At 46.9% G+C, this 14,225-nt stretch overlaps 4 protein-coding genes across 4 annotated transcripts; all 4 read right to left on the minus strand.

The window, feature by feature from the left end:
- Window positions 1-623: 623 nt before the first annotated feature.
- N7500_010851 (uncharacterized protein) lies at window positions 624-1,951 on the minus strand (the record flags this gene model as incomplete). Its single annotated transcript, XM_056681989.1, has 4 exons — window positions 624-933; window positions 1,507-1,683; window positions 1,764-1,850; window positions 1,917-1,951. The coding sequence occupies 4 exons, from the start codon at window positions 1,949-1,951 to the stop codon at window positions 624-626; spliced, it is 609 nt and encodes a 202-aa protein (XP_056527398.1).
- A 1,552-nt stretch (window positions 1,952-3,503) lies between these two features.
- On the minus strand, window positions 3,504-5,467 carry N7500_010852 (MFS transporter; the record flags this gene model as incomplete). The annotated part of the gene is made up of 3 exons (XM_056681990.1): window positions 3,504-3,786; window positions 3,847-4,965; window positions 5,052-5,467. The coding sequence occupies 3 exons, from the start codon at window positions 5,465-5,467 to the stop codon at window positions 3,504-3,506; spliced, it is 1,818 nt and encodes a 605-aa protein (XP_056527399.1).
- A 2,210-nt stretch (window positions 5,468-7,677) lies between these two features.
- N7500_010853 (uncharacterized protein) lies at window positions 7,678-8,847 on the minus strand (the record flags this gene model as incomplete). Its single annotated transcript, XM_056681991.1, has 2 exons — window positions 7,678-8,640; window positions 8,725-8,847. 2 exons carry the CDS (start codon window positions 8,845-8,847, stop codon window positions 7,678-7,680), a joined length of 1,086 nt encoding a protein of 361 aa, XP_056527400.1.
- A 586-nt stretch (window positions 8,848-9,433) lies between these two features.
- On the minus strand, window positions 9,434-10,803 carry N7500_010854 (putative bZIP transcription factor (MetR); the record flags this gene model as incomplete). The annotated part of the gene is made up of 2 exons (XM_056681992.1): window positions 9,434-10,026; window positions 10,518-10,803. The coding sequence occupies 2 exons, from the start codon at window positions 10,801-10,803 to the stop codon at window positions 9,434-9,436; spliced, it is 879 nt and encodes a 292-aa protein (XP_056527401.1).
- Window positions 10,804-14,225: the final 3,422 nt, after the last annotated feature.

The following is a 14,225-nucleotide window of genomic DNA, read 5'->3' on the forward strand; positions in this document are numbered from 1 at the left end:
CACTATTTTCGTCCATTCAGTTTCGCCCAGTCAGCAAACCAATTCCGGCGGGCCTAGTGGCTCACTTACACATATGGGATCTCCGAGATGATTCGATCCTGGGGGACAGGTATTCAATGGTCCACAGCATCCAGGCAGAGGACCACTATCGATGCAAGTGAAGCCGCCCGGACACTTGTGCTTAAAATTAGATCATCTTTTTACTAGGACACAGCTGGGAACTTACACATGTTTTCGACGATCGACAGAAAGGCTGGCTCGTAGGGCAATTGATGCAAGTACCATCAACGCAGCCTCCCCCTCCCGGTCCAAAATCGCACTGTGAAAGAAACATCATTCAGTATGTCCACCTAATGCCTGGAATAGGAAGGATTCGATACGCAGGGGAAAACCACGCACAGCTGTAGTGCACAATCCGCAATGGTTGACATCAGCCGTCAGATCAACACACGTCCCACCGCAGCAAGCTGGCAATGCGCCAGTACACGGCGCAGCAGTGCAAGATCCACATTGCTGCAGACTAGTAGATAAGTCTGTACACTGCCCAAAGCAACAGCCAGGCAGTGTCCCACCACACGGCAAAGCCAAACAAGAATTACAGTGCCTGGCATCAGAATTCAGATCTACACATGCCCCCGAGCAGCAAGCTGGGTCAACACCAGTACAAGAACTCGCCGAGCAAGATCCACAGTGGTCAATATCGGTCGCCAGATCTGTACAGACACCAGAGCAACACGCTGATTTGGGGCCCACGCAAGGGGCCGCCGTGCAACCTCCACAGTGCGCGAGATCCGTGCTAGTATCTGTACATACCCCGTCACAGCAGGTTGGAGCGGTGCCAGGGCATTGGACCGAGCATCCGCCACAATGGTTGGGGTCTGTGAGGAGGTTGGTGCATGTTCCGGAGCAGCAGGTTGGTTGGTTTGCTGGGCACTTTGGCATTGTTAGTATAGTCATCTAATTGCTGCCTGGGTAGCTTAAGACGAGAAGAAGGAAGTCCTACTATTGTATCACATGTGCCGCAGTGAAGTGGATTAGTAGCTAAGTCAGTGCATTTGCCGGAACAGCAGCCTGGTCGGAGTCCGACGCATGGTAAAGCTGAACAGGATCCGCAGTGATTTGGATCGGAAGTTAGATCTGCGCAAGATCCACCACAGCACGCAGGGCTTGCACCAGTGCACTATTTAATGATATCATGTCAGCAAAGTTGCCATCGTGCGGGGTGCGATACCATGCTATGTAGACAAGGCAATAGTCAACTCACAGTATGATTGCAAGCTCCACAACTATTGATATTTGAGAAAACATCAGTGCACTTCCCTGAGCAACAGGCAGCATTGAGGCCACCACAAGGGAGGGCGGTGCAAGAGCCGCAGTGTAGAGGGTCGATACTCAGGTCCCTACAAGTCCCAGAGCAGCAAGCTGGCATAGCTCCGCTACACTAAAAGGGGCGTTTGTTAGGTGAGTTAATGAGTAGAGCAACGAATAAAGAAGCCTTTGGCTTACCGTATTGCCACAGGAGCCGCAATTAGTAGTCGAGGTCGCAAAATCAGTACATTTGCCTGCACAACAGCCAGCCTGCAATCCAAGACAGGGGAACGCATTGCAGGAACCACAGTGCCAGGGATCAATGGCGAGATCTGAACAAGAGCCTGAGCAGCAGGCTGGTGTTTGGCCAGTACACTATTGGGTAATGCGCGTCTCAGCAGATAGACGTACGTTGTGCTAGCAATATGCTCCAGTCAGAACAAGACTTGACTCACCGTTCTATTACATGCACCACAGTTGCCGGGATTGTTATTGAGATCTTTGCATACACCAGCACAGCAGGCGGGTTGGGTTCCAGTGCACTAGTTGAATATAAGGCGTACATAAACTAACGATCCGGTCTGCTAAAAATTTGATTTTATACTTACTGGTGGTGCATCACACTCTCCACAAGTATCAACATTTGAGCTTAAATCCGTACACACTCCATCGCAGCAGGCTGGTGGTGACCCGACGACACACTATAGTCCATAAGATGTATGAGAAATGCTCTATCTGCAGGATAATGTAATATAATCAGGACTTACTATGGCTCCACAAGCTCCACAGCTTCCCGTGTTCGATGATGTGTCTGTACACAAGAAGAAACAGCATTGTAGTCCCTGTGCGCACTATATATGTTCGGTAAAAATTTTATCAACAAGTGCTGTTCGTATTTACCTATGGCTAACCTTCATGCATCAAACTCACATTTGGAATCCAAGGGACACAATAGGTAACATTTTGCTGTGGATTGTGTATATGAAGAGAGGTGACATTAGGTGCGTTCACGGGATTGGCCTTGACGCAATCATAGAGAGGGCTGAGAACCGCTGGTCTAATCTTAGAACCCGGTATATGTGCCACCCGCAGAAAGCAGAGTACTGACCCCAAAGAAGAAAGACAAGCATCTGTATAGAGGGCGACATCGAGTGATAGGACTTTATAGATGAGACAGAGGATACGAAAATAATAGGCTTTATATCGTGTACCTTAAAAGCGATGATGCATCATGGTCCGGTTAAAGTGGTGTGTGAGGGACTAAACGCTACAATCGGGGCGTCTTTTGCTGCGTGTGTTACTCTGTTCAGCACCACGGTCATGACTTGAGTCCTCTATCTTTATGCCTCGCAAACCTCAATATACATGCTGTCATAGTATCATAGTATACATAATTGGTTCGGGGAAATAGGTCAGTGTTGGTTTGAATGGATTATCTCATTGTTGACGATATATAGTTTTATATATATATATTTTGCATGCGTCCTCGACGGATATGTTTAGGTCAAAATGCTTCTGGAATCAGATTAGAACTTTATGCCCGTCACATATCACGGTTGCAGGGGATAGCGTCGTATAACATGAGTTGAAGACCGAACCTCTCGCTCAAAGTTCCGTGCTACCTGCTACCCACTAGATAGTCCGAGTCAATCTCGCTGAATGAAGAACTATCTTTGAAGCCAGTAGTGATATCAAAATCTTGGAGCTTATTGTTCACTCAAAACCCAATGTGGGTTATCGTAAGTATAACCTTGAAGTGCCATTGATCTGTAATATCAAGAGCACCTGCCTCTAATGAACGGGAGACCTTCAATTTGAAGTCATGTTAACTTCGTTTGAATACCAGCTGAATTTTGAATGCTGCGTAACGACCTGCGGTCAAAATGGACCAGACAGACATGGAATGGAGAAAGTAGGGGGGATGAGGTGCATTAGCCATGGTATGTTTGGCAGGAAGAAATCCGTGACTTCATGCAAAAAATGGTATTCGTCACTTATGCTACACAAATTGAAATAAGACATGTACAGAGCAGCTTTCCTCTTCTAGCTTATACTATGCTTATAATTGGAGAGATTCGTATTAGAGTTGTTTCATTGAGAGATATAGAGATATAGCCGCTAAAATATACACTTTTTATAATTACGTTTTCCCAACGGGAATATGATCATGTACAAGCACTAAGGCCATTATTAGTTCACTGCTGGTGCACAGTCTCCTCCGCCTGCACTTCGGCATCCTCTGCTGCATGTCCTTCCTGGACAGCTTCATAGAATGGCGCGAACTTGCTCTTCATCCTCAATTTTCTACCGAAGAAGTAGAATCCAATGGGAATCGGGACAAGGATGGCTGCAACGCATCCGAGAAGCGTAGAGGCCCATTGTATACCCATGCCATTGAACATTTGGCGTGAGAAAAGTGGGAAGCTGGCTGCTACCATTGAGCGGCAGAATGTGTTTGCTGCGATGGCTGATGCAGCACTGTAGAAAGTACGTTAGAGAAGCCTTTAAAAAGTTTGAGGAATAGGGATGGCAACATACAACATAAGATATGTGTCAATCAGATAATTGAACAATTGGATGAAAATAACCAGGAGGCCAAACCCAGTAAATAGGCCACTCAAGGTGGGCACGATCCAGTGGACGGTGCCACTGAAGCCTGTCCATCCAAACCAGAAGAGTCCAGCAGCGAAGAGACCACCGCCGACCATCACCGGTGGGAGACGCCACTCGGGGATGGGGACTCCACCGTTCATATCGAGTTTCTTGTTGTAAGCCTTGCTAGAGATGAGAATGTAGGACGTGGCGATGAAAAGACCCACCACCATGCCGAAAAGTGGAAGACCTCCAACACCAGCATTCATACCGTAGACACCCTGAAAAACCAGGGTATAAGCGGTCAAGAAGCAATAGAGCAACCCATAGATGAAACTTAAGTAGATAGTGACAGCTAGGATCAACGGCTCATTAACCAGTAGGCGAAGCGGGCGAGAGAAGTTGTTGATGATCAGTTCTCGAAGATCAACCTCGATTTCCTCTTGCTTCGCATGGATTCCCCAGTTCTTAGTCCGGCGACGCAGCTCCGCGGCCTTGGATACAAGGACAACAGGTGGATATGACTCCTTCAGGAAGAAAAGATTCAAAAGGAAAGCGGCGAAGCCCATAAATGCGGGGATATACGCGGTCCAGCGCCAGCCGAGATAGGACATATTAATGAAGCCTCCGATGAAAGGCGCCAGGAGAGGGCCCAGGAACACGGTCGAGGCGAACATGGCAATAGCAACACCACGGGTGCGGTTGTCCCAGATATCAGAGAAAACAGCAGCTACGACTGCCAATGGACAACTACCGAAAATACCACAGAAGAATCGAGAAATCATGAGTGTTTGTAAGTCTTTTGCGACTGCCACTGCGATGTTGAAGACGCCAAATCCGAACATGGCGATGATAATGGGAATACGACGGCCCTGGAGTTCGGATAGGGGAGCCCATATCAAGGGACCTGAGGCGTAGCCGATGATGTATAGAGAGCTGGAGAGGATGGCAACTTCGAGCCCGACGCTGAAATGACTCGACACATTGCTAGATGAAGCACTGAATACGGCGGAATCAAAGGTGGAGCAAATACTGGTGAAGGCCAGGATGACACTAATGTAGACTCTAGATTGGGGATGTTAGTACTAGAGCATGGAAGCAATATATGAAATGAGCAGTATGATATGGAGGTTTATAGTATTACGACTCACTTCTTTTTCACAGGCCAATTCAGCGGGTACAACGGGTCATCTGGCCCGTCGAACTCCACAACGTAATCTTCCCGTGCAGGGAGAAGTGGAGGGTAGGGCTTGCCCCCACCAAAAGCTGGCAATGGAGTCCGCGACGGTCGTGACCGAATACTCTCACCAACAGTGAGCGCATGCTGGGCACGTTGCGTCTCGGTTCTGCTCAATGCGCGCGATGCCCCAGTCCGATGACGTTCCAGGTCCAACTCTGTGTTTCGCGATTGTAGCCTATGTATCTGCGGATCATATTCAAAGGAGCTGGTCGAGCCAGTCGACGATCCGAAAGAGTCTGGCGTAAAAGGTCTCTCTATGCCAGCCGAGTCTCGTGGCTTCTCGCTCGATAAATGCGAACCTTCAGCCTCAGGCAGTTGATCGGCCATATTGCCAAGTGCGACCGCTTTATTCGGGGATGATAAGCCGATCTCGCAGATCTCTCTTGGCTGCAGTCTCTTTTTTTCCCCGTTGGAACTGTCAAAGAGATCGGAAAGGTACAGGGTGCCTTAAATATGTAGGGGAAAAGTCTTTTTTTTTTTTGCCATCTAAGCGCAGGCAATTTGTTTACTAAAACTTTTCCTAAAAAAAAAGGAACGCCGAAAGCAACTATGATCGTCTAGACCCACCATTTAGCGGCTTCAACTTGGTATAACTGCCGAACTTATCGGGTAAAACGGAAGCCTTAGAACTTCAATGTTGCTAACAACGAGGATATATATCGAAATAGCTTATGATTTGTATTGAAGATGCTATATGAATGATAAGTCGCTTCATAGCGTTCCTTTTTTTCTCAGGAACTCAGGCGAAAATTCATGAAGCTATTGGTAGCAGACCTCGGGGGTACCGCCTGGTTACGTCATGATGAATCCAGGCCGCCACGAGGCTTGCATGTGCTGCTATATTAAGCACAATATACAACATATGGAATATATACAATTCGGCGGCTGATCGAGCAGAGATTTTTTAGTCAGTATAGTGTAGGGAGTATGGAGTCAAGAAAATTTATTCATTTGGTGTCCATCGCACCATATACCCTTCAGGTGAGTGGAGATTGGGCATCTATGGCCCACACACAAGCCCACTATATACTCCCAACGGAGTACTCCGTACTCCGCATATATAAAATATAGAGCAATGAAAATTTCTTAGCCTTCTTATTCTGGAAAGACCATCCTTCCTAGCTCATAATTTTGAGCTCATCTTCTGTACAACCTTCCATAAGGTCCATACCTAAAGACCTATTTCTGTCAACAGCACAGTCGTACAAGTCATGATCCACGTGAAGTCTGGAGCTCATCACATTAGAAACTGGCAATCGCGCTCTTTCCCACCACCCTTCGTTTTATATATATATATATATATATATGTTGAACCGCATAGGAGATTATGGGGACTTATCTCTTCTAGGAACTTCATACCCGCTATCATTTCGATACATCAGCGCGCTACAAAAAGCCTTAGGGTGCCTGATGCACATTCCATGGCAATATATTCCGACTGGATTGTCCGTCGTTGAACAGCAGAGGTTAACCTTTGGCCGTGGGATTTCTTTTGAGTGGAGACAGGTGAGAGCAGCGGCTTCATTAGCAGTGGTGTATGTCTTTGACACTATGCGCCTATATGGAATTTGGACAACGGCTTTGAGTTCGTCCTCCATGGTAGCTGTGAGTACACGATTGAATGCCTCCGATCATCTTGGAAAGTTCGGTAACCTCCCCATGGTCAATATAGCCTGTAACCGCATCATTCATAGCTGCAATATCGAAGGCGATAACTCGGTCCCCAATACGAGCTGCTTCATCGTATTGGAACCGCCCAGAGGAATATGAAAAAGTTGATTGTCCGTCATGTCCAATCGCGAAACAAGTTAGTCTACATCCATGTAAACACAAAGACCACACCTGAAAAGCGTCACATAGATATACTTTCGGATGACCGGCAGTGGCTGATGAACATTTTTGACTCTGGTCTGGCGTGCGCCGGTTGAGGTGCCAACAAAATTGTTCGACGTGCGCAAGAAATCTGTGGAGCGTGCCAGAGCGCCGAGCGAACAATCAGAGACCAGACTCGGGTCGGCATCTTCAAAAGAGGACTTTATATTTGTGTTGTCTAAAGATATTGAAACCAGTGAGCTTCAATATTGTCAAGGAGGTTTTCCGTAGAAGATGTTTATTCCGTTTTTTTCTGTCCAACACAGCTATGTGTATATACATATCCTCGCAAGCAGTAGCCCCATTTCTGCCAAATTGTACTGAATTAAATAATGATCCACTTTGGCGACGGTTTGGTTTTGTCCCCCAAGCCCCTGCTGCCAAGTCGTTTACTTTGGAGATTGGCGTATCATTTGGACATTCGCACCCAACCTGCGGGCTTATATCTACCGAGATCTTCAACGACATGTAATCAAAGTGAGGTTGTATGGATGAGAGGATTCAAAGCAGACTGTGGGACTACTGTTCGACGAAATGACACTCTATCGGGTCTCGCTCGCTGAAAGTCCCGCCTTATGAGTGAAGAGCTGATTTACTCTCAGCTATTTAGCAGGATAGGATCATACTAACACCACACAAGACGAACTGCTGGGACATCCAAACCCTCACTCCTTTCTCGCGACCACCACAATTCCCCTAACAACCTCCCTCCTGGCCCACCACTGAAAAGCAAACCTCGCTGCGCGATACTTCCCCATTTTAATCCCAAACGGCCTGGCCTCCTCAACCCTGCGCTTAATGAAGCCCGCCAAGCCCCCAAAAACGTGTTGTGAGACATCTCGGATCTCAATGAGCGCAGGATTGTACCCAGCTGCAACAAGCAGTTCCACGTATTCCTTCTCGGAAACGAAGTTCCCAAACGGCGAGTTAGTCCCCCAGCACACGAGGCGCAGGAGGATCTTTTCGTACCATGTTACGCTATTAGATAGTATTAAGTCGAAGGCCATGAACGAAGCATTGAGGGAATCGTGTGCATAGGCCAAGAGAGGTAGGCGTGAAGGGCGGAAATGATACATTGTGTCCAAGGCCAGGAGCCAGGTAGATGTGTGGTCATTTTCATTTTGTTTGGTTGACGCATCTGCAAGAGTTGTGATTGATTGCTTCAACTTCCCGGACCAAGAGCTCGGGACCGCAGCGTCTGCGCAGAAGATATCTGCCTTGATACAGTCCTCGCTCTCTCTCTGCATATCTTGAATGCGGCGTGAGCCGAGCGCAGCCTGCGCTGGCTCCAGCGTGATTCCAATATAGGTGTCTAGGGGTAGCGAATACGGGGATTGTAGCTTGGCCTGACTATGGCGAGACCGTAGGCCTAACTCCGATGGTTGGGTATCTGATTGAGTACTAGAGACAGAGCCAGGGATGGCCGTACTTGTCTCAGTCCTAGATTCAGGGCCGGACCGGGATGTATAAGAAGAGCCATGAAAATTCTTTGTCAGATACAATGACTGATCACCACACCCACATCCGACATCCAGGATTCTCAGAGCAGATGCCTTCTCTGTTGATAGCGCAGCCGTGAGAACCTGATCTAGGAGTGCTTGACAGGCTTCTGGGAAGTCATTTGTGTTCTAAGAGGTGGTCAACGTGGGATCCTTCGACAAATTCATTTTGCAAGACAATTGTCTAGATGGTCTTTGTTTGGGTGGAATTACCTCCCAGTACCCCATATTCATCCACATACTCTGCTGTGAGAGCTGGATGTTGAGGACGGCATGGTCTAGACCGTAGACCTTTGCGCGTGGTTTCCACAAGGCGCGTTTTAGAAAATCTAGCATTTCTTGATGGTTTTGCGAGGGATAGGTGTAGATATAATCTTTCCTCTTTCGTCAAATTCTGCAACTTCAGGATGTGGACCTCGGGACCTCGGGAGCTTCCTGGGTGGATCAGTCAGCTGTTAATGCCAAGCTCGGTCGGTCTACGGAGTACCTACTCTGTGGAACGTATACCCCGTGTACACTAAATTATGCGGGTGCAAGGGGGCTCTCTGGGCGTTTGTTCTGATTGATAGTCTACGCAAGTTTGGCAGATATAAAAGCTGGGCTGAAACGTATGAATAACTCTAAAATACCTAAAACTGCGTGAAAGAGGTCATCACTCATCCACCCACCAACCCCCTCGACCTGCAGAAGATAAAATCTGCAGTAGCTCTGGCTGCTAGAAACAAAGAAAATAACATCGCTGGAAATGAACACTATGAACAAGAAATCAAAGGTAGTGATGGGACTAACAGGGAAAAGCCCAGGACAGTCACCGCCTGAAGCAGCAGAGTAGAGTAGCAGGGCAATCAAAGAAGACTGGGGTTTCTTTTTTTGATAATTTTGCCGTTTTTTTTTTCTTTTTCTTTTAGCAAAGGACAATGCGTTACACAGTAGTGCCCACACCGTGCTTCAGGTCGGAAATACTTGAACCGTCAGGCTTCTGTGAGGCCAAGAACTTCTTGAACATATCCGAGATGTCTTGTTCAGACTGCTCATCGGCACCGTTCTTCTCCATGATGAGACCACGGAGCCAGTGGTTTTCCAGCTCGAGCTGAGACACGCGAGCCTCAAGAATCTCATTTTTGTCGGTGGTCTCCTTGACAGTCTGCTCGAGGGCAGCCTCACGCTGCTTCTTCTTCACACGGAAGCGGGCACTGGCAGCGGTGTTACGGCGGCGCTTGTCTTCCTCGGCCATTTGACGACTAGCCTCCTCAGCGCTGTCCTGGGTTGAGTTTGACGAGCTTTTGCGCTTGGTGCCGGTGACCGGAGTAGAAGGCGACATAGAAACAGAAGATGGAGCCCGGGCAACTTTCGGGGCGGTGTTGATTGGCGCGGGTTGAATGAGTGCCTGGTTTGCAGTCATAGGGCCATTAGGAACGGACGGAACCGCCGCAAAGTGGGCAGTGTGCATGGGCACCTGGACATCAGAGCCAGTCAGGTCAGGCTGGTAATCGGGTATGCTATTGAATCCCTCTGCTGTAGAGCCATTAGCATTCAATTTCGACACATTATCCACATCGTGGGTTTCTGTATCCAGTAGTTGGGAGTCCGCAAGTCCAAGATGGGGTGCTGATCACGTGAAATGGCGTAATAGCGGAGAGGATTCACGCCAACGACCAAAGTCAATTTTGAGTAGGAAAAACCCTGCTAGGGCCACGGGAAGGATGACATGCAGGGATCAAACTTTTCAAGGGAGGTCATAGCTGTGAAAGGACAGGGGATGATATTCAGGGTATGAAGCGCATGAAGCGCCAAAATTGCTAGCCAAGACATGGCTCGTGCAATAGACACGAATGACGAATTCACAAGGCAACCAATGAAACATGTAAAATGTAGGCATTGGTCTCATAAGACATGATTGTGAACAAGTCCACGGGATATGGTGTGATCAAAGGAAATTCATGCAGCTCAGGAGTCGGGACTACCCAACGATGCGAAAGACAGAAATCGGAATCAGCCAGACTTACCATTCAGGAAATCCAAGAACTTCAGATCGTCATTTTGCACAGATTGGTCTGAGATGGCCTCGTGTGTCTTGCTGTCCTCGGGGAATGAAGGCAAAACCCCGAAGTCGGTGAACTTGTCGAACTCGAAGAACTCTGTATTGGTGAATAGAGCTAGGTCCTCATCGTTGAAGGTAGTTTGCTGCTGCTGCTGCTGCTGCTGGGCCTGGTCGTAGGGCGAGGGAATTGCATTCAAGTCATCGAGGTATTGCGAGAAGTTGGGCATGCGACGCCCGTTGTAGTTGGCCATGATGATATCTTTCCCGTTTTAAAGAAGCCGCTCGATGCCGAACTGTGTGGAAATGCGCGTTGCGCAGCCGGAGAGACGTGACTCAGATACCGAAAGCGGCTCGGTGCGAATTCTTCGCGAGTGCGATGGATGGCGAAGCACCTGTTGCAAGGTGACAGTAGTTCGATTCGTTTGAATCGTGAATTTGGCGATGTTGTACGATCGAAGCCGGAGAGAAGGAGACAGAAGTTGGGGGGCCACAAGTGGGTTTTTTCTTTGAACGTTCAGTGGGGGGAAGCCCGGGGGGTCGGAGGGGTGGGTGATGATTAATCTCCCGATTTGCCTTCATTTGCCTCCCGATCCGGTCACACACTGGTTCTGTCTCTGAATCCATTCTATAATATACAACGTGGTGTACTATACTATTTACTCTTCCAATTTACCCTACTCACTTGTTCCTTCCCAAGCTCCATGTCAATCTCGAAATATCTATACAACATGGAAATCAAATTGATCGTAGGCCGAGAATCGGAGCCCACCGAGTTTAAATGCTCGGTTCCACGTTTCCATTTTTGAATTAGGCAACTCCACGGTGATCCTCTGTATATTTTCCTAATATATTTTATTGCATATGCTTGGGATTGGGAATGTATACCGCACGAGTCACGCATTATCCTATCCAAATCCTCCAATGCCTCATTTTTTCCCTCAGTACGGCGTAGTACTTTCAATAAAAGCGACAAACGCGGCTTCCACACAAAACAGACACCGAAGCGGGCACCGAGATCGGGGTCTGCAAGCGCTGATTGGCGGACCTTGACAGCTTTGTCAGCATGGAACCCAGCCCTGGAGGAACGCCCTTCGTGTTCAGGTGAAGTGGTTCCCAGCTTTTTCCGAAGTGGCTCCGAATTATTCATCAGCATAGGTCATTTTAACAGCTTATCTTCCATGGCGATTCCCATTTGACTTGACTAGTTTCATCTCATCTCAACATACGATGTAAGCCATACGCTAAGATTCTTGATCAAGCACAGACTTTTACAAGGGTAAAATTCAAACTCAATGTGGTTTAGCCTTGACTTCAGTGCACTGGCCACTAGCTTTACAAAGAATAGAACCATATCGGTCTCTTGAATTTGGAATCACCATGGCTATGAAATCACGAGCATCCTCATTTCAATGGTGGATACAATGGGCAGGCATGTGGAATCATTTCCTTGTTGTCTCCACATTAATATACATAAACTGTATAGTATCCATTATTATTGAGGATCCCACAACTTCATGCTGTCATAGTCCCCGCAACGTCATGATATTCTTCCCTATATAATGCTAGCCTTCGGATGATCCTATCCTTCACTCTTCGAGTGTAGCCAAGCCGCTCCACCCCCGTTTCAAGGCACTTCAGTGCTCATTGTATGTCCTTCACATCCATATCAATGTCCATCTTGAGAAAATTAGTTCAGAGTATTTCAGCCGATCAGCACACAGGCTACCTGTTCCAGCTGATATTGATAGTAGATGATATCGCAGGAGGATATCCGATGCGTTCCTGCTAGCCCATTAAGTCTAACCTCCTGAGGAAGAAACGTTCGCTCACTTTTTCGAAACAAATACAGCTTGAGATTAGGATCATGCCAATGATTGATTATCGAGAACCTCGCTGCAGGGATACCGATGTCAGAAAAGGTGTCACCGGTCCATGTCTGACCGTTTTTGAAAAATGATATGATGAGCAATGCAGGCTCTCTCCTAAAGATTTACGCCCCCAGCAAGAGGCTTTCTACACACTCCTAGAGAGTGTGCTTTGGCTGATACAATTTTTCAATCACAGTAACACGAGACAGCATTACGTGTGGATCTTTGACATGTTCAGTCACCACACAACAGGGCAGCTCACCTGGTGCAACTACGACGAGTAATGCCTGTTACAATCGAGAGACTGCTTCGTTTAGGAACGCGCATTGGCACCCAAAATGGCGATAAATGAGCATCATCAGGCCTTCGAGATCGCGCAGAGGTCAAGATTGGATCAAGTCGAAACACTAAAATACTCCTTTGAAATAGTAACAACAGTGCGAAGGGGCATGGCGGGCCAAAGCCTAGATGCATCATTTTTCAGGGTCAGTACCTAAACATCTCTGAAGATGCCTGATATCAAACTGGCAGGAAATTTCAATCCCCGAATTACTCTAACAGCGACCCTCACGGTCGATTATTGGGAGCGATGCATAACCCTCTCGTTGGATACTGCATATTTTCTTACCGCCTTCTAATCGTCTTCCCATCCTGAAAGGGTGGAAAGACGATTACCCGTGGACACTTATTCCAGTCTCTTTCATTTCTGCAGAAATAGCGTACAAAATTGAAGTATAAATTGAAATATGATATATACTGTATTAATATATATAACTAAGAGATATACCTGCTGGGAAAAGATGATCCATTCTTATCCTTATCAGATTTAAGATCGATGCTTAGTGGTGCTATTGTAGAATTTGACTCACTTCAATTTTATGAACTTGAATTTATGGGTATTAGGCTTTAATTTTATATACTCCAATTTGATGGACTTGAATTTTGAATTCGATTCATGCTCCAATATGATACGCAACTACATAATTAGCTCTTGTAAAGTGAGAGCGAATCTGGATACTGCCTGGCAATATTAACCAAAAGAGATTTATGTGTTGGCGCGAGATCGCCCTTAAACCTTATTAAAGTAAAGTACCTTGGAAATTCAAGCCTTCAGCATAGTGCGCAATAAATGAAATTTCTGTTAAGACCCTGAGACATGATAAAAATTCTAAAGAAGGACCTACTCTACCTATATATGACATTATAACCAAAAAACCTTTCTCAGGCAGGGCCCCATTACCAACAAGGTCCCCTTTGTTTTTAACAGAAATCCAGAGGTATTCTGATTTAAGTCTATGATAAGGCAAATTGCAGGTATATTTGGGCATCAACCCTGTGGAATCAGGAATTTGACCTTGAGATGACCAAAATATGTTGTACTGCCTGGCAATATGATCCAATGAGAGAGTTATGAATGAGTGGCACACCTACCTAGGTACCTAAGTACAGTAGGTATGGCTCATTATGACTCACACTTTATTTATCCGCTCGCACCCAAGACAACCCTCGCTCAGATCCAACCATCTCCTGAATAAAACTGATATATATTCGAGGGGACAATGTCTTACCATTTTGCCGAAAGGGGCTCAGATTATGTCGGGTACAGGGCGAGAAATAAAGTGTGAGTTTCTGAAGGGTAAATTAGCGGGTCTAGGATCGATTTCAGAATGGGATCAACAGCACGCGCGAAGGTTCTCATCAGGAACGAACACTAGCTTGGCTAGGCAGAAGTGATATTCAGCCGACTAGGAGAAGCAAGTGGACTCGATGATATGAGCAATGCTGAGACGTTCGCGACCTCCATT

This window comes from Penicillium coprophilum (assembly GCF_028826855.1).
Source record: "Penicillium coprophilum strain IBT 35676 chromosome Unknown utg000007l_segment0_segment0, whole genome shotgun sequence".
Classification (NCBI taxonomy): Eukaryota; Fungi; Ascomycota; class Eurotiomycetes; order Eurotiales; family Aspergillaceae; genus Penicillium; species Penicillium coprophilum.